At 46.0% G+C, this 25,377-nt stretch overlaps 1 protein-coding gene across 1 annotated transcript in view; it reads left to right on the forward strand.

Annotated features, from left to right (window-relative positions):
* The window catches only part of nfia (nuclear factor I/A), a 105,873-nt gene that overhangs the window by 58,268 nt on the left and 22,228 nt on the right, over positions 1-25,377 (forward strand). Inside the window, exons 3-7 of the mRNA XM_030791467.1 lie at positions 8,628-8,693; positions 13,215-13,289; positions 19,590-19,707; positions 21,859-21,986; positions 23,957-24,007. Coding sequence (XP_030647327.1) covers positions 8,628-8,693; positions 13,215-13,289; positions 19,590-19,707; positions 21,859-21,986; positions 23,957-24,007 — 438 coding nt within the window. The remainder of the gene's footprint in view (positions 1-8,627; positions 8,694-13,214; positions 13,290-19,589; positions 19,708-21,858; positions 21,987-23,956; positions 24,008-25,377) is intronic.

Here is a 25,377-nt window from a genome sequence, read left to right on the forward strand (position 1 = left end):
CACACGGATACACATTGCACTTTCTACCATATATTGAAATGCATTTCCTGTTTGATATTCCATGAAGGGAATATTTTATTTGATTGCCATATGTAAATAAAGATTATTTATTATTTCAATGAAATTAGGGAAGTGCAGCAGAGTGGTTTATCAATCAATATATTGACTTACAACATTTTGAAATTATGTGAATAAAAATTCATTTAATCAGTTAAGAGTGTCAAATCAATATAACATGTAAAATCAATTTGAAAATATATTTGTTTGAAAACAACATAAATTTGGGAAATTTTTTAAAAGATTGGATATGATTTTCTTTGTGTGTTTGTTTTAGTCATTACTGAAAACTCAAAATACATACACACACACACACACACACACATTCCTATGACTAAATGTTACCTATTGTGAATACTCAGTGTTTTTTAATTATACTTGATCAGTACTATTTTTTTAAATTACCAGTGCCTTTACATTATATTTAAAAAATCTGAATTGTCTTACTGAGTTTTATTCAGTTAGCTTGTGTGTTTCACAATGAGATTAGCAAGTGTCGCAAACAACCAGTTCACTAAACATGGGCAGCGTTAGACGAGCCATCAGAGTTGTGTGTGTGTGTGTGTGTGTGTGTGTTTTTTCTCCCCGTGTGTTTGTTATGGTTGCCGAGTACTGGGTGGGCACTGGCCCTTGTTCCAGTAAGCTGGCTGCTGGGAGGGTTCCTCGCCGACCGGGCCTTGGAGAGAGACGATGTAAAGGGGGAAAGTAGCAGGCTGCGTAGCGTGGTGTTGGCGGCGTATTTTCCAGCCTTGGCAAGTGTCTCCCAGTCTGTTCCAGACAGAGGCTACAGCCAGAGACTCTCAGAGAGAGAGAGAGAGAGAGAGAGAGAGAGAGCAAATTGAAAGTGAGGAGAAGAGAGAAAAAGTTGGCTGCCAAAGTGAATCGGCGTGTCTTTTTTATTTTGTGGTGTCGCACTGCCAAGATCATGGAGACGTTCTATTTTCATTCTTTCAGAGAGAGAGGGAGAGAGAGAGAGAGAGGGAGAGAGAGAGAGAGAGAGAGAGGGAGAGAGAGAGAGAGAGAGAGAGAGAGAGAGAGAGAGAGGGAGAGAGAGGGAGAGAGAGAGAGAGGGAGAGAGAGAGAGTGAGAGTGAGAGTAAGAGGAGGGGTGAAAGGCTAGGCTTCCCCACCCACAGAATTATGGTTTAGTGTCGGTGGACAGTGACTCAGTTAGCCTGGTGCCAAAAAAGGTGCAAAAGTAAGGTTGTGTTTATTTAGCTAAAGCACAGTTATTTACTCCTTTGGCCCTGAGTGGCCCGTTTATGTGTGAAGTCAAAAGTGTTTTTTTTTTTCCTCTTTTTTTTTTTCTGAAAGATTAGATTAGACCAATGGAGGCAGGGCATGTTATGCCAGTTTAAGGCGATAATTGCCCAACTCCCTGTACCCTCCTTAGTGTATCTCTTAAGATCTTACCAAGTGTGACCTTGAAAGTCAGTTGTTTGTTTGTCTTTAGCTGTGTTTGTAATGGGAATTTGGAGGGAATTTTGGCTGTAGCAGCAGGGAAGTGTTGGACACAGAACTAGACGCCCTCCTCCTCCTTTTCCATGTCAACCACAGCATGACGGCATGAAAGTGATGACACCTCTGTGTCTGGTGGACGAGTCCATCCCTCTCTCTCTCTCTCTCTCTCTCTCTTTCATATAACAAAAGGAAGATGAGCTGTAGTGTTACCTGTGCAGTAGGCTTTGGGTGTTTTGGGGAGACAGGTGTGTCGATGCTCTTGACAGCTCCCCAAAACCCACAGTGTACCTCTACTCCATGCCTGCAGCTGGAGCCTGTCAGCTGGGCTCTGGGAAAGTGGTGAATTACAGAACACACACACACACACACACACACACACACACACTTACACACACACACACACACACACACACACACACACACACACACACACACACACTCACTCCGCTCAACCACATTCTTCCCCTGTGTCACGAGGGGTAGGTCCCACGGTACTCACTGAGATTAGATCTCTGGCAAATGACAATCAAACTGACAACACTTTTTTTTCTTTTCTCCTTTTTTTTTTTTTTTTTTTTTTTTTGTGGTACTGTACTCTCAGACAGGGCATGTTCCTGCTGGAAACGGGAGCTGACGGAGGTCAAAAGGATGCGTTTTTTTCCCCTCCATACGTTGCGCATGCTAACTCAAAGCTTTTAAAAAACGAGGCCCAGAGCAGTTTGTCTCACATTTCAGTGCTACTCACAGGTAGTTCGATGACATTTTAAACTCTGTTCTTGGAAGGATTAACTCTGCTAGTGTCAGTGGAATTGTAAACACCTCAACTGATGTTTTGATTCTCTCGCTGTGCGGTTGCCATGGTGACAAAGGGGCTGGATACAAAGACCGGAAGTGTTTAACCATGGTCATCGACAACACTAATTTTCAGTGTTTTTTTTTTCTTTTCTTTTCGTTTTTTCGCTCGTTATGCTTTAACTTCTCCAACTTTGAGCCTTTATATCCATGACATACATACAACCTGCCCCAAAGTACATGCAACTTTATTGTTGTTTGTTTTTGTACGGTGTCTCAGTATGCCGCTGTTTTCCTGAACTTGGTCGGATAGGCTTTTTCATTATTTGAAATCGTTTTTTTTTTTTTCTCTCTCTCTCTCTCTAGTGTAAATGTTGCCCCTCCCCTCTCTGAAGAATCCGCGCTTGCTCAGACACTTGACCTGCTCTCGATCTTTCTATTTCTCCACATCAGGGCTACAGGAGGTCACTATACACATTAGATCCTTGACAGCTTCAACTTCTCTCTCACAGCCCAGCTATTTAGAGAGAGAGAGAGAGAGAGAGAGAGCATGCTGGTGAGAGTAAATTGAAAGCGGCCCCAGGGCTGTATATTTCACCATATCCCAGGGGAATGATGGGATTCTGCTTCTTTTTCGCCTTCCTGGGAAAAGGCCAAGAACTTTTTTTTTTTCTTTTCTTCTTTTCTTCTTCTTCTCCTCCTCTGCCTGGTTTTCCTGCCTCTTCCTAGAAACCGCAACTCAGTTCATATCAGGGTAGTCTGATCCAGAACAGTGTAGCACATCGGAGTAATACTGGGAAAAAACAGAGAGAGAGATAGGGAGAGAGAGAGAGAGAGAGAGACAGATAGAGAGACAGAGAGAGAGAGGGGGAGAGATAGAGAGAGAGAGGCAGATAGAGAGACAGAGAGAGAGAGAGGGAGAGAGGCCTGCCCACAGGCCAGTGAGTTTGACTTTTCCCACAGATTGTCTGTGAGTATAGGGCCAGAGGCAGTCCTCTGTCAGCACTCAGAGCTCTACCTCACACACACTGCACCAAACCCCCCCCCCCCCCCCCCCAAGGAGCTGACTCTACCCACCCAACTCCGCAACTCCCCGGCCCTCTTTGAGTCTGGGACACACAAAGAGGGAGGAACATGAGAAAAAACAGAGAGTGTGGTCCTCAGACATTTCTGCCAGCTCTGCTCCCTAGCACTTGCTCTGTGTTTGTTTAACCACCAGAAATCATATTGAAATAACTGTTATTTTATTCCGCTGAAATAACTTAAATGGTTCTCTATTAACTGCCTTTTCGAACAGCACAACCAGAATCATACTCGAAGCATTACACCATGTGAAATTTCACAGAGGGGAATGAATAGGGGAGAACCCTATTCGGTCTTGAAGCAGTCACAGGCTAATGATCTCTCAGAGGTGCATCTTAACATCCTAAATATTCAGAGCAGTCCGAGCGACACTCAATTACCTGCGTCTCTTGTGTGAGTTGGGCAGGTGCCACCTGTGCTTGTACAGCATTGTAGCGTTCATCCTTTTCATTACTTGCCTCCCCTATCCAGGGCGTCTGATAATCATATCTCATTTCTTAGCTTTGCATAGAGTGTGGATATGGATTCGAGTCAGCTAGGAATGCTTGCCTTTTGTCTCTTGGAAACAGTAGCCATGACAATGGTTAGAAGCTTTCTTGGCTGGAAGACGCAGTTGTTGATCGCCCGTGCAACGACAAAAGGAAAAAAAAAAAACGGAACATGCTCCCATTTTTCCGCTTTCTTTATGTTGTTGTTTACCGATAACTTTTAAAAAAGTCATGCTGTCATATTTGCAGTGTTGGCCATCATTGGCTGGGAATGGAAAAAAAGTCGCAGTGACAAAAGGATAATTTAGAATGAGGTTTTTTATTGGTTCTCACTGTAATTTCAGTAGCTGGTCGGTTTACACCACAGCTATCCCATAATGTCATCGCCGCGAGACCACAGAATGGCTTCCACAGCCTCTCCGATACAGACTCCAACTGCAGCAAAGCTCTACAGAGCTCCACAGGTTACCTCGGTCTGCCCCTGTTCCTCGTTATCCTCTCAGCTCCAAGAGCACCGGTACGTATGTTTCAGAGTCCGGTCAGGATCTGTAAACACGCGTCGTAGCGTGATCCCCCCCTCGCTTAACCTGCTCACAAAAACCAAAAAAAGAAAATTCAATTAAAAAAAAAAACATGAATGTAAATAGCCGGCGCTGGGGGAGAAAAGAAAAACAGCTGGGCTGATGTATAGATGAGAAGCAGGAGGGCCCTGTCTAAACAGCGGGGGTTATTAAATACGGCATGACGTAAAAAGACAGAGGGAGAGGTCAAGGTTACTTAAACACTGGACACAGGCGCAGGCTAACGGAAACAAACTCACCCGTGCTCTCCGCTTCCCTCTGCACGGTGGAATGAGCCATACACTCTGATATGAGCTGGTGATGAAGTGTGTGTTCGGTTTGAAACAGTACGCCAAGACAGCGTAGGATGGTAAAGCCCAGGGTGAAGAGGTCTATGCTGAGGAATGCGAAGCCAGCTCTGTTTTTTTTTTTTTTTCCCATATTCTGTATAGCTATCTCAAATTATAAAGCCGTGAGCCATACATCATATTGTTCCTGCTCTGTATCATATTTTTTTTTCTTTCGTTCATTCACAAAACCAGTTTGGTATTTTTTTTTTTCTCTTGTATCGGTAACGTTATCTTACTGTGATCTTTCTCCTGGAATGGTTCTGTGGGTATTACGTTCTAGCGTTCCTCTGGAGCGGGTGAGTGAGAGGGTGGGGTTTGGGGGGGGGGGGGGGGGGGGGGGGGGGGGGGGGGTGGAGGAGGAGGTGGGTGAGGAGGGGTGTCAGGGTGGGCGAGAGGACAAGGAATGCCAAATTAATTCCCGAGCTTTTGAGAATTTGTAACATCTTTTCATAAAGTCTGGTTTAGAAAAAAAAAAAGAGAAAAAGAGAGAGAGAGAGAGAGCGAAAGAGAGAGAAAAATCTGGAGACGATACTTGTGGAAACAATAAGCCAATCCCTCTAGCTTCACCTTCCATTGACGGCCCAGAAAGAAGCGTTTGTATTTCTAAATTAAGTTTCTGCCTCCTTTTATTGGCCTGCGTGTTCCTGAGCCCAGTGTGTAAAAGCCCTTTTGAAAGCAGGGTTTTAACACACAATTGGATTACAGCAAAGCACTTGGTGAGAAAACGCCAGGGCTGAGGCAGGGGGACCTGCGAGAAGTACAGATGGTTTGGTGCATGCATAATGAAGCAGGACCGGCGACCGTCCCCGGAGCCCCCGGAGCCCCGGCCCTGAGAGACGGGGGAACCACGAGAGCTCGCAAGGCCAAGGGCCACGCTGCCGCCCCCCCCCCCCCCCCCCACACACACACCCCCCGGAGCCCTGAAACCAGGCCCTCGTGATCTAATTACCCAATCAAGTCGCTGTCTAATTCGGGCAGTGTCATGAAAATGGTCGTCATTACTGTACATTCTCGGTTTCTTTTCACATTTCAGCTTGTTATCAGCGCTCACCCTCTCTCTCTCTCTCTCTCTCTCTCTCTCTCTTTTTCTCTCTCCTCCGTGTCACTCTCTCCTTCTCTCAGGGAGCTGGTTGCTGAGATGTGATCATCTTTGAGTGCTCCGTAGTGCTGTTTTTTTAATCTTGTCATCCCAGGTCATGTTTTACTTCAAACTTGAGTAGTGCCCAAAGGAGCCAAGTTAACCTCATGAAGCAGGAGCAAGCTGGACACTCTCAATTCATCAAATCACCCAATGAGTCATTTGTATATGGAAATGTGACAGTAATTGTGTAATCTGTCCATCTGAAAATGGAGTGTATTAATTCAATGGCAGAGAATTCTCGGAACCCTAACGATTGTGAATTAATTTCTCAGCTGCGTCGTCTCTGATCTGTCATACGGTCTATTGAATCCTTTTTCAGAGTGGAGGCGAAATAGCACTTAGACTCTAGTCTTAAATGGGCTTATTCCAGGTCTCTTTCTTCTCACACACCCAGTTTAGGTCCTCCTCTTTTCTTTTTTTTTTTTTTAGTTTTTTGGATGGTGTGAGAACAAAATCAGATATAGACAGCACTGTCACTCCTCCGTCTGAGAAAGAGTGAAAGAGTGGGTTGTTATGGGGCTTGTATAGCGGTTTAGGCGCGTTGAATGGGCCTGTTTGTGCGGGGTATTTAGTTGTTTGTTGTTTAGTGTCTTTTTTGTTGTTTATTTCGGGGCAGGTTTTTTTCTCTCTCTCTCTCTCTCTCTCTCTCTCGCTCTCTGAGGACCCTCAACAGGGGGTAAATGCAGATGTGACACACAGAGTCTGGGTCTCACGCCTCATTTGCATATTTAATTAGCAATAGGCGCTGTGTGAGAGCTGTTGGTTTAGGGGGCACTGGGAGACTGTGTGAAAGTCCCCTCACACACACACCCAGCACCCAACTTTGCCCCCACCAAACACCCCGCTTTCACATATCTCTACGCTGTTGCTGGGGGGACGTTTTGTTCCCCCAGCCTCCAGATTGCCTTTGTTTTAAGCTGTTGATGCAGACTGCGACGCTGAGCAGAATGCAAACAAGTCCCGAAATTGTTTACTTTGTCTGTAAGAGACAGAAAGGATGGCCAAACTTTTCTCTCTTTCTTTTTTTTTTTTTCGGGCCGTTCTACTTATGCTACACTTTTTGTTCACGTTAGACAGCTTTCTCTCCTTTATTTTCCTTAATTTTTCAGTCACGTATTTGGGCAATATTCTTTTTCCTGGGCTCTCTCATTGGTTTAACGCTAATGGACCATTGAACCATTGAACGTTCCGCGGAAAATAGGGCAAAAACGGCCGGTCTGGTAGCGCTTGTTTTCGCTTCAGAGAGAAACAGTCAACTGTTTGATTCACTTGAAGTTATATGTCTACATACATCACTTATTTCACCAAACAGCGCAGAGTTTGTTTTTTTTTTTTTGCCAAAAATTCTTAAATAAATAAAGAAAGAAATAAAACAAAATAAATCGCCCTCACACGATCTCTGCTCGGTCCTTAAAAAAAAAAAATCCCGATTTAAAAGTTTCTATTTTGGTTAGAACTGTGACTCAGACTCCCATTGCTTTGTTCGCCGCGTCTCCTCTGACACATCGTGAGCCCTGAGTCATTTTACACGCACGGTCCGGGGCTGCTTGTTTTCGGTGGATATAGGTAATATTTCTCCCACATCAACAATTTTATCTGCAGAGGACAATCAATACTCACCCGGCATCTAAATCATCCAAAGGCTACGTTTCTGTACGATTTTTTGGCAGCAGTAAAATCTTTAAAGAGACAGTAGCAGTGCTGTAGCACATCTCCAGAATGCTGTTTTAATGGGTTTTTTTTTTTTTCTACTCATTGCTACCGTCGTGGCTAACAAGACTGCCCAGCAGCATTTGTTGGGCGAAAATGTTGCCCGTCAAATTTATCGTTATGTTTTTATGAGGGACACAGTACGCTGAGGTCTGGAACTTTCTAGAGTCATCTCCGTAAGTGCTGCGCATTGCCAGTAGCACACAGTCAGTGTGAAATCACTACTGAAAGTCTCCCACACTTAAAGGGGCTTTTCCACCTTATTTCGACAGGACAGCTGCTAGCACCCCCCCCCCCCCCCCCCCCAATCTCAGATTCTCTTACATGCCTTTCCAATATATTTAGTATTCTCTGAACAAAATGTATTGTAGTGGAATCATATTTATTAAAAGAGAGAGGGGTAAAAGTTGTACCTTTGGTAAGAAAAGACAGTCATGGACTAAATGTTAACGTTTTTTAAGTGAAATGTCGGATGTGAAATGCATGCAGAAAGTTGGAAGGACTGAGAAGTTGTGGGTGGTATGCTATAGGGATGTGAGACCAGCGGTCTGCTGTGGCAGAGACTGATACAGAGTCGTCTCCATCGATACTGTAGCACAGTGCCCTCCTCTATGGAGACATGTGAATAGGGTTTCACCCAGCATTGGCTTATTCCACTGTACACCACAGTGGATATACATGATTTCACTGACTGTGCTGCTTCAGTGTGTTCGTGTGCGTGTATGCGTGTGTGTGCACGTGCACGTGCATGTGTGTGTGTGTGTGTGTGTGTGTGTGGTAACATAATGAGATGTCCCCCACGAAATGCGTGTCCGAACAAGTACGCATACGTGGCGACCACTAACTGCATTTTGGGGGTTTTTTTTGGTTCTTGGTTTTTGTGAAGGATCTGATCTTCAGAGGTTATATTGCTCTGTCTAGAATGACATGAACTTAAGTGCCCTCTTGTTTTTGTTTTTTGTTTTTTTTTTCTTTTTCATCTGCAGATGCAGGCCAGTCCGAAAGTCCGAACCAGCCCAGTGAAGCGGACATTAAGGAGCAGCCTGAAAATGGTAAGTCTATAACCCAGACCAGCCCAACACCCCCACCCCCACCCCCAACACACACACACACACACACCCAAAATTCCACCCTTAGACACACACACACACTGTAGAGCTAAAAAAAAATCAATAATGTTTAGTATGCACTTTGGTTAGAAATGCCTTTTTTGGGAGTCTCTCTCACAGTCTTCCTGAGTTTAAGCTTTGGTTCAAAAGCTATGCCTTTACTGTCACTGCTCCACTTTGGGAATTGTCTTAATTCAGAGTGTTCCCATTCGTAGTGTGAACAGTCAGCAGCCATAAGCCTGAGGGAAGCGATTACTCTTAAGAGGATTGAGTCAGAGGGGAGTGTGTGAGTGTGTGAGAGGGCAATCCAACGCTCATGCCCAGGCAATGCAATGTCTCAGGCTGCCTGTGTGTGTGTGTCTGTGTGTGTGTGTGTGTGTGTGTGTGATGGATAGGAAAACTGATCTACAACTGCAATCTCTCACAAATCAGAAATGCATGCTGTAGCTCTCTGGACTGTTACTGAAGGATACATCTATATTTTTCAGATGTTTAACCAAACCAAAGATAACACTGCACTTCACTATACTACTTAAGTGATTTTGTGGATCAAAATAGAAGAGTATCTTTAAAAGCAACACTTACGTACCCATAATATGTCTTTATGTAATACTTACATAAACTCTCATCACGTCTCAAATACATAGTACAGCCAGTTAGAGAATAAACTGGTACATATTCTGTTTAGCCACAAATAAATTCTTTTTTTTTTTTTTTCCCCAGTCTTGCTTCCCAGCATCTAGCATATCTTTCCTTTTTAAGCTTTAGAGCTGTAGAATATGTGTCCCCCAACACTGGATTAAAGAATTGTATTTTTTTTCTCCACTTGAAGATTATAGCAGATATGTATGGTAGAAAAGCTATTATTTTCATGCCCTTGTGCCTGACACCCCAACCCTTGTTTTAGCTGTTTACTGAGATTAGTGGATACAGACAGATGAGTTGCATGTTCATCTCTTTCATCCCATATGTAGCTGATCTCATCTTTTCATCTGTATTCTCTATCTCTCCTTTCACTCTCTCACTTTATTTTTTTTTCTCTGTTGCCCCCACTCCCTCTTTCTCTCCCCCCCCCCTATCTCGCTCACTCACTCTCTCTTTCTGTTTTTCTCCCTTGTGGTTGAACTGAAGGTCAGGTCTGCCTCACATGCAGTATCTCCCGTGTGGATATTCACATAATCTCTCCCTAACTGCCTGTGTAATTTTATTTTTATTTATTTGATTTCTTTTCTTTTTTTTTTTTATTTCCCCCCTCCCTCTGTAAACTCTCTCCATCTGCTGTCTGGTTGTTGGGGCAGTGTTTAGCTTTGATGCAGGGATTATATCCTTTAGCGAGCAAGAACCACTCTGTTTTTAATCTGCCTTCCTATTCCCTCCAATTTCAATTATTTACTTACCCCCCACCCACCCCCAACACCCCACCCTACCCCCCCGTCTTATTAACCTCAGTCAGATCCCCCTCCAAGCCCGTCACCTCTTACTCATCTCTCTAACTGTCATAATCCATCATCAATGTCATGTCATTTTCCTCAGGTAACCCTCAGCTCCATGTAGCATATTGTTATAACATACATGACTGAAGTGTGGTGATTCTGTGTTTTCTTCATATAAACAAGGTTGGGTATTTTTTTTCTCCTTCACCAGTATCACCTGTCAGTGACACTGAGAGGGCACTTCCAGTGTGTGCTGTGTGCGACCCTGGTCTTTGTGAAGGTGTTTGTGGTTAAAAATTGAATACCGCGCTGCGACACCAGACGTAACCCATATTTTTCTTTCCCACCCCCTCGTCGTTTTCTCTCATGGCGGTCTTGTCCCAGCGCAGGAAAACATGATCTGCTTTTTTCTTTTACGGGTTGTTTTTCCTGGTAAACCTTGACCTCTGTGCTCCATGCTACGTGCGCTTTCACAAAGCAGACTGGTGTCTTTCGGGGACAGGGGCAGTCGTTGCACAATTCAGAGGCCATGAGATAAGGCCAAAGGATATCCTTTTCTTTACACCCTTACATCAGCACTGAGAAGCTGGAGAAAGAGAGAGAGAGAGACAGAGCAAGAAAGACAGCGAGAGAGGGAGAGTGAGTGAGTGAGTGAGTGAGTGAGTGAGCGAGCGAGCGAGTGAGTTTCTCTTAGCTCTCTCAAACTAACTCTACTGAACATGAACTTAACTCAAAGACAAAAATGGTGCCTGCAAGTAATTCCCAAACATTCCAACAACTGTATAAGACACCCCCCCAACACACACACACATACACACACACACACACACATATATACACTTTACTCCCCTGTTCCTTGGTTAGCATTGTCACAGAGTTTAGTTTTGACGTGTGTGTGTGTGTGTATGTAGGGTGGGGGCGTGAGTTGATAGACGTGTTTTCCCCCAGGGTAGAGACTTTAGCAGTGCTCTTGTTGCTGTGCTGGAGGGGGTTTGGTCTGAAAGGCAAGCCGCTGCCCCTCCCCGTGCCTCTGCTCTCTGGAGCGGTGCAGTGGACACAGCTGGGAGTGATTATCTGTTTTGAGATATAGAAGCCCTGCCCCTTCCCTTGCCTCGGCCTCCCTATATGAGGCACTCATGGAAATGCCCTCGTTGAACCTGGACTGCATATACTCTCTATACTGGAGCTCCAGTGACGCAGGGAGGCAGGGAGCTGCTGCAGGAGTCAGTGCCTGTGGAACTGGCTCCAAATCCATTGCGTCACCCGCCCCGCTTTTCCTGGTAATCGCGAGCGGTGGATTGGGATCAGTGTTATTGTTGTTGCTCTATACGTAGAGCCGCATGGAAACTTTGACAGCCCTTTGCCTTCGTTCTCTCACTTTCTTGATGTCTGGCCGTCTGTCGTTCTTTCTGTATGTCTTTGTTTTGTTTTGTTTTTAAGCCCCCCCCCTCACCCCCCCCCCTCCCCTCCAGCCCTTTCTGTGACACCCTTACATACTGTACTTTCCTTCCTCCCTCCCTCCCTCCCTCCCTCCCTCTATGTGTGTGCTCCTCTCATTCTCTTCTATCACTCACTCTCTCTCTCTCTCTCTCTCTTAGTTTCAGGGGCATCTGTGCAGGAATGCTCTCTGGGTCTAGAGAATTTTAGCTAATGTCAGCAGTCTCACTTGCAATGAGCCGTACATATTATCCCTGCTCTGTGCTGCGTGCTTTTTTTTTTTTTATTTATTATTCCGCCGGTCCGCATGCTATACGTCTCAAGATCCGGCCAGTCGCGGCTAAACTCATTTCTATTGTTGGTTTTATGACTTACTCACCAGTGAGCTGCAGAGAAACGACTTAATGGCTACATCACTTTTCAAGATACCTCCTGTCTCCTCTTCTTCGTTGAAAACAATTTACTCTTAACCAGGACAGACAGAACGATCTGCTTCAAGCGTTAAGTTGACTTAGCAAAGTTCAGACACAGTCAAGAAAAGTAATGTGCTGTTTTCATTATGTAAGTGGTTTAAATGAATCACTCGACTGAGTGACTCATTTGGTCCAAATGTGGTCCAAATTTAATGCAAACCCTAATTTTGGAGTGTTCACTTATTAGTGTCGTGTTCAGCGTTTTTTGAGAACGTTAAAAATGAGAAAAAATACTTGCCTTCATCACTTCCAATAAGACGAGATCATTAACTGATTCGTTTTAGATTTAATGTCAGGATCGGCCCCTGTCGACCTGTGTTCACAGTGTCCAGCTATAGTCAATATCTGTGTGGTGTCATTGGAAGTGTATTTGAAGTGTTTAGTCGTGTTTGTGATTCCTTGCCAGTTGCCAGCAGCTCTAATGAGACAGTGGACTATTTGGAGCTGGTCCTGGGTCAGGTGTTCAGATCAATAGGAGCAGTAATTGGGGGTCTGTCTGCTTGTGGAGGCCGCAGAGTGCTCTGCCCCCGAGAGTGTCCCTCTTGCCACGAGCCACCGCACCTGTTCGTCTTCATACACACACACACACACACACTGTCCTCTGTCCAACTCAGAACACACTGCCTTCACTGGGCCCCCTCTAAACACAGATGTGTGTGTCTTTGTGTGTGTGTGTGTGTGTGTTGGGAGTGGGTGGAGAGGGGAGGGGCAGAGAGTAAAAACTTCTATCAATAGAAATCTGTGTGTGTGTGTGTGTGTGTGTGTGTGTGTGTTTGTGTGTGTGTGTGTGTGTGTTGGGACACTGTCCCTCTGTTACACTGCGTACCCAGGGGATCCACTCCAGATGTTTTTTGCCCTCTCTGTCACCCTAAACTCCCCTCTCCCTCCCACTCTGCTCTACTGGGACATTTGTGTGTGTATGTCTGTCTGCTGTGTGTGTGTGTGTGTGTGTGTGTGTGTGTGTCTCCTTCACAGCTTTTCTTCTCCAGGAGAGTTAAATGCTCCTATTTATCTACCTCTTTGTGCCAGAGTGACAGTAAATATTTCATTAATGCAATTTTCCCTCCCTCTCTCTCCTCTCTCTTTCTCTCCCTCTCTCTCTCTGTCTGTCTGTCTCTCAGGACACCTGGGCTTCCAAGACAGTTTTGTCACATCAGGTGTCTTCACCGTCTCAGAGCTTGTGCGAGTTTCACAGAGTAAGTCCTCTCATTCTCTACTATCTGTTTTACTCCCTATAAAGACCATTATTAAGAGCGAAGATGATTCCATTAGACATTGTTGCCTTCGTCTCAGTAGTACGGTTTATTGGAGATGGTCCTCCACATTTTTATAGACAATGGATTCCACTGTGCCTCTACTAGAAATCGAAACTCTGGCAATGTGCCTCAGTCAGCTTAAAAGGACCTGCAATGCAATACAGTCTCACTGCATTCAATGTGCTAACACAGACCTACAGTCAAGTCTTCATTCAGCTTTCTTCAGGCACACATATGAGTCATAGCATTACCCAGAATCACAGCTATTGTCCCTGTCCCGTACATCGAGAATGCTTTCATCTCATAGCGTTTAATGTTAGTAGTTTGTTGACTAATTACGGGAAGTTTTCAACTTCTTCGAAGTAATCTGGGTTTTACGCAGAGGCACCTGTTCCCTATGTGTGTATGTGTGTGTGTGTGTGTGTGTGTGTGTATGTCTGTGTGTATGTTTGATCAAGGCTTCTTAGGGTAGCACTGACACACAGAGAGAAGAGGCAACACCGAAGGCTTGGGCTAGATCAAAGAGCAAAGTGCTACAGAACTATCTCATTGTGTCCTAGGGAAGGGTGGAGCCGGATGAAGGAGAGGGAAAAGTGGGCTACGCTGAGGAGAGAGAGAGAGAGAGAGAGAGAGAGAAGGGGATTGGGAGAGGAGGGAGGGGGGCGAACGTGACCTTTAAAAATTGCAGACGTCCACGGTAGAGAGTGACAGAGCGCAGCACGATCCATACAGGCCTGTCGATAGCCGCTAACAATAGCCGATTCAAACTGCCTGTCAGCACTCACAGGAGCCTTCTGATCAAGGGTGCATTGATCACGCTCTGCCGTGACCTAATCCTGGGTAGCAGGAGACCCCTCTACGCAAGGGGAGGAGACGAAGGAAGAGGAACACCAGAGGGGGGAACCGGGCGAGCAGGCAGGCCCACTGTGCTTCCCCTTCTATCACGCCAAACTCCCCTCACAGCACAATAGCAGCATCTGGATAGACAAACGCCTGGGTGCTAGGACTGATGGTGTGACAGCCAAGGAGGCGTGTTTTAGTTCCTCTGTGTGTGTGTGTGTGTGTGTGTGTGTGTGTGTGTGTGTGTGTATGAAGAGAGGGGCCAAGCTCAGGGAAACCTGCTGTTTAGGGGGAAACAGAGGTGCAGGGCCTCTGTACTAGTTGAGAGATACTAGTCCGATTAGCACATTCAGTGTAGGCCTGCATCAGAGGTCCTGGCATATGATTGTAACAAGATTAAGGAATATGCATAATTGATTCAGCTTTGCGAAGAGATCCGCTTTTATCCTAACATCTGTGACACGGGAGAAGAAAGGAGAACGCTGGGTGGCATATGCTGGATGCTCAATGCAAATCAAAAGTGTTTTTTTTATTTTTTTATTCCTCTCTTCATCCCTCTATACTTTCCATAGTCCACTGACCTGGTCAGGAGCGGGTAGCTCATATTAGGATAGAGCGTTTGGAGGGAAAAAGGGGTTTGGTTTATGTTCCACCTCAGTGAACAGTGAAGTATATTTGTATTATATATTTCCATATAAACTCCTAAACAGTGAAACTGCGTGTTTAGCGTTATATTCATTGAGTGCGATTTACAGAGACAGAGGTGATAGCTGAACATAAGCAGACGTTGGAGAAAGAGATATAGAGTGACATTTTGTAGGGGGAAAAAAATCCGACTTATTTGATTCATTGTTCTTTTCTTGGAAGTGAGTCTGATAAAAACAGAACGCAGTGTGTGCTATCAACTCCTATGTTGAAATTTACCTCAGATAAACTCTCGCCCTCAATTTAACAAATAAATCACTCTACGGTCGTAGCAGTCCTGGTTTGTGTTTGTAAGGATCTGTTTCACATCTTCTTCAGAGTGCCTTAAGGAGGTCACATACTCGATTTTACAGTACTCATCAAATCAAGCTATTAAGACAGCTCACCACGAAGAGCTCCGATTTCTACCTTTCCAGGATACTTAAATCCACACTAAAGCTTACGAAAACCTCAAACACGTGCGAAGGTGGTGCAAGAACCAGTATGATAAGAAACTACTCAGAAGAAATAGCGAAAATGACATTTATAGGGACAAACTACTCTCACTGAGCGTACCGATGCTAAGAGTATTAGCATGTAATGGTAATGCAATGAATCATTGATGTGTTACATAGACTAATGATGAGTGATAAACGGTTTCTGTTTTCGACCCAGGCTGACAGTTGTAGCACATTCCTTTGAGTACAGCGATGCAAGAATCTAAATGTGAAAACACTCATCGAGCGTTTGTGCTGCCACTGTAGCCTTTTCTTATACACGCTCACAAAATCTATTCAGCCTTTAGGCAGCAGAATTTATTGTTAGCAGGAGTCCTCTAACAAGCCTGTTCCCTATGGAGCAGGTAAAGATTAGAGTGCTGTGTGTATGCATGCTCATGACTTTAGAGGTACATGCTGTAAGTAAGAGCTACACCTGCCTGATAGCATGATTGATCTAAAGTGGCTAAGTGGTCTAGTTGGACAAAATGAGTGAAGAAGTGTGTGTGCGTGTGTGTGTGTGTGTGTGTGTAATAAGTATGAAGAGGTCCAGAAGTGATCTGTGAGATGTTTGGTGGGCTCCTCCAGGTTCCCCTGACCAGCTGGTAGAGTGAATGAGATTTATTTAAGTGAATGGGGAAGAGGGTTGAGTGGGAGCTGGTGCCTTCTGGAAGATGAAAGGTCGTGATATTGAATGGACGACAGACTGCCTTACCTCTTCTACCCTGTCTATACGCTATGACCTTGGCTTTGTGCACCCATTACACAATTCAGTGGCAGCCCAATCGAATCTGCTTCTGTCGATCAATATCCTATTAAAGCGCCACACAAAAAAAAGGAAAGGGTTTGGGGGGGGGGGGATGGGTAGAGGGAAAGCGAGAGAGAGAGAGAGAGAGCAAGAGAGAGAGAGAGAAATGAAAGTCTCCATAAAGTTAGCGGTTATAGCTACATTTTTGTAAATGGAACTCCACATAATTGGCCGGTCAATACTGGACTGGGGTAATTTCGGAGATTGGGTCCGCCCTTTCCATATCTTCCCTCCCTCTCTCTCTCTCTCTCTCTCTCTCTCTCTCTCTCTCTCTCTCTCTCTCTCTTTCCTCTTCTTCCTCCAGGCTCACCACCGTCTCTTTCTCTCTTTCTTCTTCACTCTCTTCTCTCCCTCTCTCCTTCTCCCTCTCCCAACTCATTGAACATTTCTTGGAACAAGAGGCAGTATCACACTTCCATGTTATTTTATGTATCTTGCGTACTTAGCTCCTGAATCACCACTGCTCTTTTCCTCCGCGTCTGCCTGATATTTGAACAGGCTGTCGTATGAAGTGACAGTAACGTGGCTTGGCACAGGAGCAAGCCAGGTAAACAAGGGGAGTACTATTACAGTCGAGAACTTGTGACTCCTACTCCAGGTGGGAGTAGGAGTCACTGGGATTTTAGGATTACGGCGAGGTGATGTTATTATTCCCTCTGAGAAGGGCCCCCCCCACCGAAAGGTCTGGCAGTATTTGGCGGCTCAAACAGGAGCAAGAGCGCCCGGGATTCCCTGGGCAGGGCCGGGGCCTTGGCATGTGCCGCACAGCCATATGACTGAACAGGGGGAGCGGATGAATAATGGAGGAGGAGAGCGCCACCGCAGCTCAGGCTCATCCTGGCTTGGGCCTGCCGCCGGCACTCCCCGTCAGTACCGCTGGGGATAGCGAGCCTGCTCTCTGCCAACCCAGAGCCAACGCAGCCCCTCCTCGCCTGCCAGTGGGCAGTGCCATCTGCATGGAAACACAGAAATAAAGCTCGCTGCTAATCTGATATCCAGCAAGATCTGGGGAAAGGGGCATAGACAATGCAACAATAAGCACCTTATTCTGCCCAATTAGAGGACACTCACCTTTATTAAAGAAATAAATAAATAAAAGAATCGAAGCATACTTCATGTTGTTACTGATTGCACTTAATCATAAAATGATGCACATAAAATATGATCAAAATGGTGTTATTTTTGGCACAGAGACTGTATAGAATCAATCGCAGGTTCTCCTTCTAGGCTGAAGCTTGTTCCTTTCCAATTCTGTGTCTCAACTTCCACCTGGGGTTTCCATGAGTGATGATAATATCCTTCATTCCTTGACCTCTTCACATTAGACAGACAGCAGTCTGCCGACCCACTGGCTGTTGCCATGCAGTTTGATCTGAAGTGATTGCTCGATCTGAAGGCTTTGTATGCTACGGGCAGAATGGTCTAGTTCCACCCTTTCTCACTCACTGGGTGTGAAGAACTACAGCAAGGGTCTGCAGGGCTTAAGAGGTACTGCCGGCGCTGATCCAGCAAAAAAAGAAAAGAAAGCCCCACACCAAATTCCTGTCAGACTGAACCTCAACCCAAACTCCCATCATGCCTTTGCACTGAAGAGCAGCAGAGAGGAGGACGCGGTGTGGCTCAGGGCTCCGGGTGGGCAGACGTCCTGGTTTGAAGTTGATTGCTGCCTTTGTTGTCAAATGCTTCAAATTGAAAATCTGCCGAACAAAAGGCGTTTTTTTTTTGTCGTTTTTTTTTTTTTCCCTCTGCTCTCTTTCGAATGGAAGTCCCCTCAAGCTTTTGTGGAGCTTTATCAAGCTGTTTCTGGTAATGTTGCGTTGGGGAAGGGCTAGAGGGAGGAGGAGGAGGAGGAAGAGAAACAGCTGCCTTTTAAGCTGGAGAGACCACACTGGAGAGCACAGGGGGCTCAGCTCAACCTCCGGACCAGACTCTCCACTTCACAGATGCTTGCAAGTTCACCGTGAGGCACTGTCCCTCTCTGAAGACCTGTCTCCTCTCAACTAACCTCTAATCCGCACAAGCTTCTGCATTAGCACAGCTTCCTTCGTGTTGAATCCAGTCTTTTTTTTTCTTTTTTTTTTTCTTTTTTCTTTTTTTTTTTTTTACTAAAGGGACTTCTAAGTAGATGAAACAGATTGAAATATTCTGTTGATGTACTTTTTGCTCAGGTGACTCAAAAGGTGGAGCAGAAGGGGTAGATCAGAGAGAGAGAGAGAGAGAGAGAGAGAGAGAGAGAGTGGAAGGGGAGAAAAAGAGGGAGAGAAAGAGAAAGATCAATGCCTGCCTGATAGCTACAGGCTTCATTTGGAATCCTCCGCGCACAAGCACTTGATAAAGCCCTTAAGAGGTAGAGACTGCGGATTACCTTTATGATTGATTTCCATTCCAGTCAGACAGACTGCAGTGTGGTCATTTTTCTCACCCCCCACCCCACCCCCCCAAACTGCAGGGCTGCATGGCTGAGGCCCTCACACTCAGTCGGCCACTGCTGAATTACTGCAGCCCGGTGCCCAGGTTAGCTCTCACACAAATTACTTCACATCCCACTATTAGGCATGCAAATGCACCCGCTTTACTGCGCCTCGTAAATAACCCCCCCCAACCCCTACACACACACACACACACACACACTCCGAACTGCTGGCACTTCTATTAGAGGGGAGGACTGGACCTCCGAAAAAAAAAAAAAAATTAAATAAAGAGATGACTCAGAAATTATAGCTCTTCCACCCCTCTCCCTCCTCCTGAGTGTCTATGCGAGTACGTGTTCAACTTAGACCCGTTTTCTTTGGCCAACACACGCCACTCTGGTTCCCTTCCAGAGTTGCCCCTGTATCCGTGTCCTCTTCCAATGTTAATTAGGAAGCCCATTACCGTGTCTATCACAGTCCTCCACTCTGTCGTCTGCCTGCTTCTCTCTCTCTCTCTCTCTCTCTCTCTCTCTCTCTCTTCACCCAGCCAGCATTAGGTATGCAGGGCCAGCCACCGCTCCCTTACACATTTGCGCTGTCCTCATCAAAAATAGTAGTCTCAGTCACCGTGAATATAAAGAGGACTCGCGCCTTTATGTACTATGTGACAAAGGCGCTCGATAGCGCGGAGTGGCTTGCCGTGACCTACGCCAGGATGGGGTTGGGCGATAGGGAGTCCGTCTAGAGGGATTTTAACTAATGAAATTTGGTAAAACAAGGTGAACGAGCTTAAGGGGATGGTGGTCACTTCTGGGCCGGTAATGGAGATGAACTGTACTAAATGGAAATCTGATGTGCGGTGGGGACCACGTTGCAAGTGCTGAAAGTGTTTTCTCTGGGTTTATCTTGTGTTTTCTTTTTCCTCTCTCTCTCCCTTTTTCGTGCCTGTGTGTGTGTGCGTGTGTGTGCGTGTTTGCGTGTGTGTGTGGGTGTGCGGCAGCCCCCATAGCAGCAGGGACGGGGCCAAACTTCTCGCTGGCAGATTTGGACAGCTCTTCGTACTACAGCATGAGTCCAGGGGCCATGCGGCGGCCACTACCCAGCACTTCCTCCAGCAGGTACAGTACCTCTAATTCTCTCACTCTCAAACACACACACACACACACACACACACACACACACACACAGGCACTTTTACTCATTCAAGTCCCTATCTTTGTTACACACACCACACCATCCAAATTTCACTCTAGACTCTCTCTCTCTCTCTCTCTCTCTCTCTCTCTCACACACACACACACACACACACACACATACTGGTGAGCCTTAATTAATCAGGGCAGTCAGAGATTGATGGTGTGGCTCAGGACTGGAGGAGTGGGAGCTCCACGTGCCGGCTGACAGAGGCATGACAGCATATGTGTGTCCACCTGGAGGCCCCACCTTCCACTATCACCCCCCCCTCCATGCCCAGCCTGGAGGCCAATGCCGCCCAACACAGGCCAACACAGACCCTAATCTATATCCACACACACACACACACACACACAAACAGTAATCTACCAAAGAGTTTTTATAGCCCAGCCTGCCTGGCTTCTATCATGACTCAGGCTGTGTGTGTGTGGGTGTGTGTGTGCATGTTTTACACATGAGGAGTAGACTTATGGTACACAGAGAGGTCCCTGTGTATTCACTGATTGAGCAGGTGCCCTCATCCACTCTAGTTAGCCCCCTGTCTGCCTTGTGATGTGTGTGTGTGTGTGTGTGTGTGTGTGTGTGTGTGTGTGCGTGCACGCCTGATTTTGCGTCTGCATGTGTGTCTATGCGTCCGCATACCCAGACACGCATGCACACTAACACAGTACAATACATAGGGGACCGTACAACATATATTCACTGTAAGCCCATTCGAACTGAAGACATGAGCACTTCTTATTAGACATCATCCTTCCAGAAAACTGTGTAAAGTTATACAATGATATCTGAAGAGGCTCACTTGAGAAGTAAATATATAGAAACTCATGTGATTTTTTTAGGGCTGTGTTTCTGCTGATTTGATAAGCCTGACCCCAGAGTATGTGAGAGGAAGGAAAAGAGAGGGAGAGAGGGAGAGAAAAAAAAAAAGAGAGAGAGAGAGAAGAGACACAGCCCACATGCTTCGGTGGCCTCTTTGGCCAGGCCTCCCAAAGAAAACATCTGGAACAAGGAGCCAGTGTGTTTCTGCATGCTAGAGTGTAATTATGTGATTATGTATGAAAAAATACCAGTAGACGTTACATTAACAAATAAATGTCAGAGCTAACATTAGGGGACATAACTCACCGTTATATCACTGCACAACAGATATATGCCACAGAACACAAATCAACCAACTGGGGACTCTTTATGAGGTTTCCAGTCATGTGTTTGTGTATGTAATTTGGAGTACGCGTTTCTTTATCTCTGTATATATCAGTGTGTGTGTGTGTGTCTGTGTGTGTGTGTGTGTGTGTGCGCGTGAACCCAGGCACCGCTAACAGACAGAGCCTAGCTTGGGGCAGTCTTTGCCAGGACTTGTGCCACCATCATCCTGCATACACAATGCCAACCCTTTTGTTGTTCTCCATACCCGTACCCCCCCCCCACCCCCACCCCACCCCACCCCCAGGTACACCTGATTGGGCGAGGAGGGGTGGGCGGCTCACGCCCACACCACCCCCCCACACACCCCCCCTTAGAGCCAGGAGCTGTGGCGATCTCCCGCTCTTGATTTGCGGCCAGAGTTGCCACTGCTAAAGAGGATTAGCATTCATGTGGCTCGGGGGGAAAGTGTTTATTAATAGTCCTGTCCTCTCTCACTCCCCAGTACACCACTCAGCTCCTGTGCACTAGTCATACTGGGGAAAGTGCGCCTGGTGACAAAGGAACACGCAGTGGATACATCCTGTATCAGAGGCCCCTCTATGGATGCAACATATGCTAGTATAAAGCGGGCTATCCTTTGAGACTATACAGCACAGGGTTTGGTTTGCTGGTCAGTAGTAGTGGGTTGGTAGGTGGGTAGATGCTGCTTTGTGTGTGGGGGGGGGGCATCTTGATGGTTGGGTGCATGTGTGGCTGGTTAGCCAAGTCAGGCATTTTTTTTTTGTTGGGGCAAAACAAATGTCCACACACTCTCCAGGAGAAATGACTATTTACATGATGACGTTTTGTTTACGGTAGATGTTGTGATTATATTACAGGTTGATTCACTCATCTAAATCTGTCCATCCATCCGTCTATCCGTTTAGCTCCGCGAAGCGTATCAAATGTATCGAAGACGAGGTGGACAGTCCGGGAGAGGAGTCCTACTATCCTGGCCAGGGCCGTTCGCCGGGCAGTGGCAGCCAAGCCAGCAGTTGGCACGAAGTGGAACCAGGTAACCTTTCCCCAGCCAAGTCCTCTCGTTCAGTCCCACCCAGCGTCCCGACCCTACCCTGGTACCCTTACCAGCCCCCTCCCTCCCTCCCTCCCTCCCTCCCTCCCTCTCTCTCTCTCTCTCTCTCTCTCCCCCTCTCTCTCTCTCTCTCTCTCTTTCTCTCTCTCTCTCTCTCTCTCTCTCTCTCTCGCTCTCTCTCTCGCTCGCTCTCTCTCTCACTCACTCCCTCACTCCCTCTCTCCCTCTCCCAAAGACAGACACAGACTGGATGGAGTGGGTTTACGGAGTCAGACTGCAGGAGTGTATTAGTGTGTTCATGTATGTGTGTGTGCGTGTGTGTGCTCTTGTGTGTTTGTTATTAGATGACAGCTGTGTAAGGATTATTTTATCCTCTCCTTAAGGGTTTCCTTGAGCTTTCTTGCTCTCCCTGACATTTTTAGGGTGTAAATTTTGGCACAGAGGTCTGTAAATGGCACCTTCTGGACAGACAGCTTTATCTTCAGCCTGTCTTTTAAAATTCACATTGAATGCACCCCTGCCCTTAAACTCCACTTCATCTTCATCTGACTGAGAGAGAGAGAGAGAAAGCGTAACAACAGAGTTTTCAGTTAATATATTCATATCTTCTCTTATTACCATCTTTCTGACACTTTCACTTAACAGTGAGTTGTAACAGTGTAGAAATATGTTTGTATGTATGTGGTGAGTGTGCGTTGTATGTGCTGAGTCATCCAGGATCCTGCACTCTGTGTGTGTGTGTGTGTGTGTGTGTGTGTGTGTGTGTGTGTGTGTGTGTGTCTGTGCGGCCTGCGCCGGTCCTGTGGAAGCCGTCGCAGTGCCTCAGACTGGAGGGTTGTAAATCTGTCCTGCCCTTCCTCTCCAATGCCTTCAGTCAGCGACTCTCTCTCTCTTTCTCTCTCTCTCCCCCCCCTCCTTTTACCCCACTCTCTTGTTCTCCCTCCGTGTGCGTGTGTGCGCGTGCGCGTGTGTGTATGTACAAAACACTGCAGAAAGAGCCAGTATCACCCCACAAGAAAAAAAAAAAAAGAGGCAAAACCATATTTAATGAATGCTAGCCTTCGACTTTGACGCTGCCCTTAAATTCAGAGAGCACTCTCCTTCACCCACCCTCTGTGTCAGGTCACCTCCACACTGGGCTCTCTCTATGCGTTTTAGCTCTATACCACCAGATGCCGTTTTTTGCCCCTCCCAAGGAGCACGTTACCCCCAATCAAATTCCCCCTCCAACCAAAGTCCCTCCCCTCTCTCCTGCTTCATATTCCTGCCCCTACTGTGCCTTAAATCTTACATTAAGCCAATACATGTCACCGTGTCTCTGGGAGTTATTACGAACTACTGCATTGCTTGGGTTTTTTTTTCTTCTTTTTTTTCTGTACTTATTTGTAAACAAGTATAATGTGTAAGAGTTCAGCTAACTGGGTTTTTGAACTAATCTCACAGTGAGATTAATTTAAGTTGGTTTTTTTTTTTTACAACTGTCTTTTGAGAGACAGTTCCCTTTCTCCCTCCTTGCCATGTATGAATAAGGGAGAGCTAAGACAGACTGCTTTACACTGTAGAATGGGAGAAACGGTCAGAACTGAGAGGTTTGGTTGGAAAGAGGTAGGGGTGGTTTTTGAAGGCCAAGACAGTATTTTGGGGGACATTGTGAGAAGAGTGTACGCTGTATGTTTAGTGCGTGCATGCGTGCGTGCACACGCGTGTGCACGTGCGTGTTTGTGTGTGTATGCATGCGCGTGTGTAGTCCGAGCGAGCCCTGCTTTATGACGGGGTTTTGTTGTTCTTTGGGTACACGTCTGACATGAATAGTTAATTGATGAGGTAATGCACATTTCTTAACACTGTATTAAACCTTTTTTTATTTTTTCTTTTGTTCCCTTGTTTTGTTTTTTTTTTCCTTTTCTTTTCTTTTCTTTTCTTTTTTTTTTCTCCCCCTGTGTCTATCGAAGCTGGATATAAACTGCGTGGCTCGCTAGCTAGTTCGTTCATCTCAAGACAAGGTAATACTATATCACTGTCTTCATCCTCTCACACCCCCCCCCCCCTCCTTCCCAAAAGGAGTACTCCTCTGCTGTGCTGTCCCGTGTGTCATGGGTGTTTTGTCCAGGTGAACCCCCCCCCCCCCCCCCCCCGCCCCCCTTACGCCCTCCACCACCAAGTGTGACTGTGAAAAAAGAAAAAAGGAATGTCTCCACCTCCAGTAGTCTGTGTATCAAAAACAATGCAAATTATGTGGGAAAAGAAGAATTACTTTTGCATGAAATTATTTTCTCTCTCTCTTTTTTTTTTTTTTCGTCTTTTTGTATTTCGTTTCTTTTCAGCGTGCATTTGGAAGCTATAGTGACATGTCCATACATACATGAATGTATCCTGAGAATTGTGAACAGTCCTGCTTGTAAGCTTGTGGGATTAAGGACTTGCATTGTTAAATGAGTGCATTCGATAACAAATGCATGAAGAAAAAAAGGAAACAGATGGTGAAATCTGTGTTGTTTGCCATTACGCATTCTCTTGGCTTTCTTATTGTTCTAGAACATTATGTGAAAGTGCGTGTGTGTGTGTATGTGTGCGCGTGTGTGAGTGTGTGTGTGTGCTTGTGTGTGTGTGTCTGTGTTTGAGTGAATGGATAAGTGAGAGAGACCCAGATTTCCCTCATTCATAATTTTTCAAGTTCAGATTTCTTTATCTGACTGTTCATCTCTATATTCTTTCAAAACATCCTCATTCATTGGTGTTCCGTTTCAGTCGCTGTCGTCTGGAAAAGTCAGTGTGTCAAATATGTATCCAGTTCTTGTTGTGGTGTTTGTTTGTCTGTCTGGTACTGTTTTTTTTTTGGTGTTTATGTGTACGTGTGAGTGTGCATGTGTGTGAAACAGACTCTACAGGCCTGTGATTCCTCTTATCTGAAGTGTTGCTGGTAACTATTTCCAAGAGGACCGAGGGCGCGGTTAAAATTAGCACAGCCTCATAAAAGTACATCTCATGAGGCTAGCATGCTGGTCATAGCTCAGGTAGCTTATGTCACGTGATAGCCTGGCCGTATACACACACTTACTCACGCACACACAGACACAGACATACACACACTGACACACACTTGCAAACACACACTCATGCATGCGCATACACACACACTCCCACACAGACACTCACACTCACATACACACACATGCGCATACACCCTCACTCACACACGCACATACACACACATACCAACACACACACACGTATGGGCATACACACACGGGCGCACACACACACACAGACACACACACTCGCTCTCTAGACTGACGGCTGCCCTGGAGGCTGTGTCTGTAGTTGAAATACTTGAGTGTCAGCACTGACTGAGTGGGGGGTGGGGGGGGGGGGG

The sequence above is a fragment of the Chanos chanos genome, chromosome 14 (genome assembly GCF_902362185.1).
Source record: "Chanos chanos chromosome 14, fChaCha1.1, whole genome shotgun sequence".
Taxonomy (NCBI): Eukaryota; Metazoa; Chordata; class Actinopteri; order Gonorynchiformes; family Chanidae; genus Chanos; species Chanos chanos.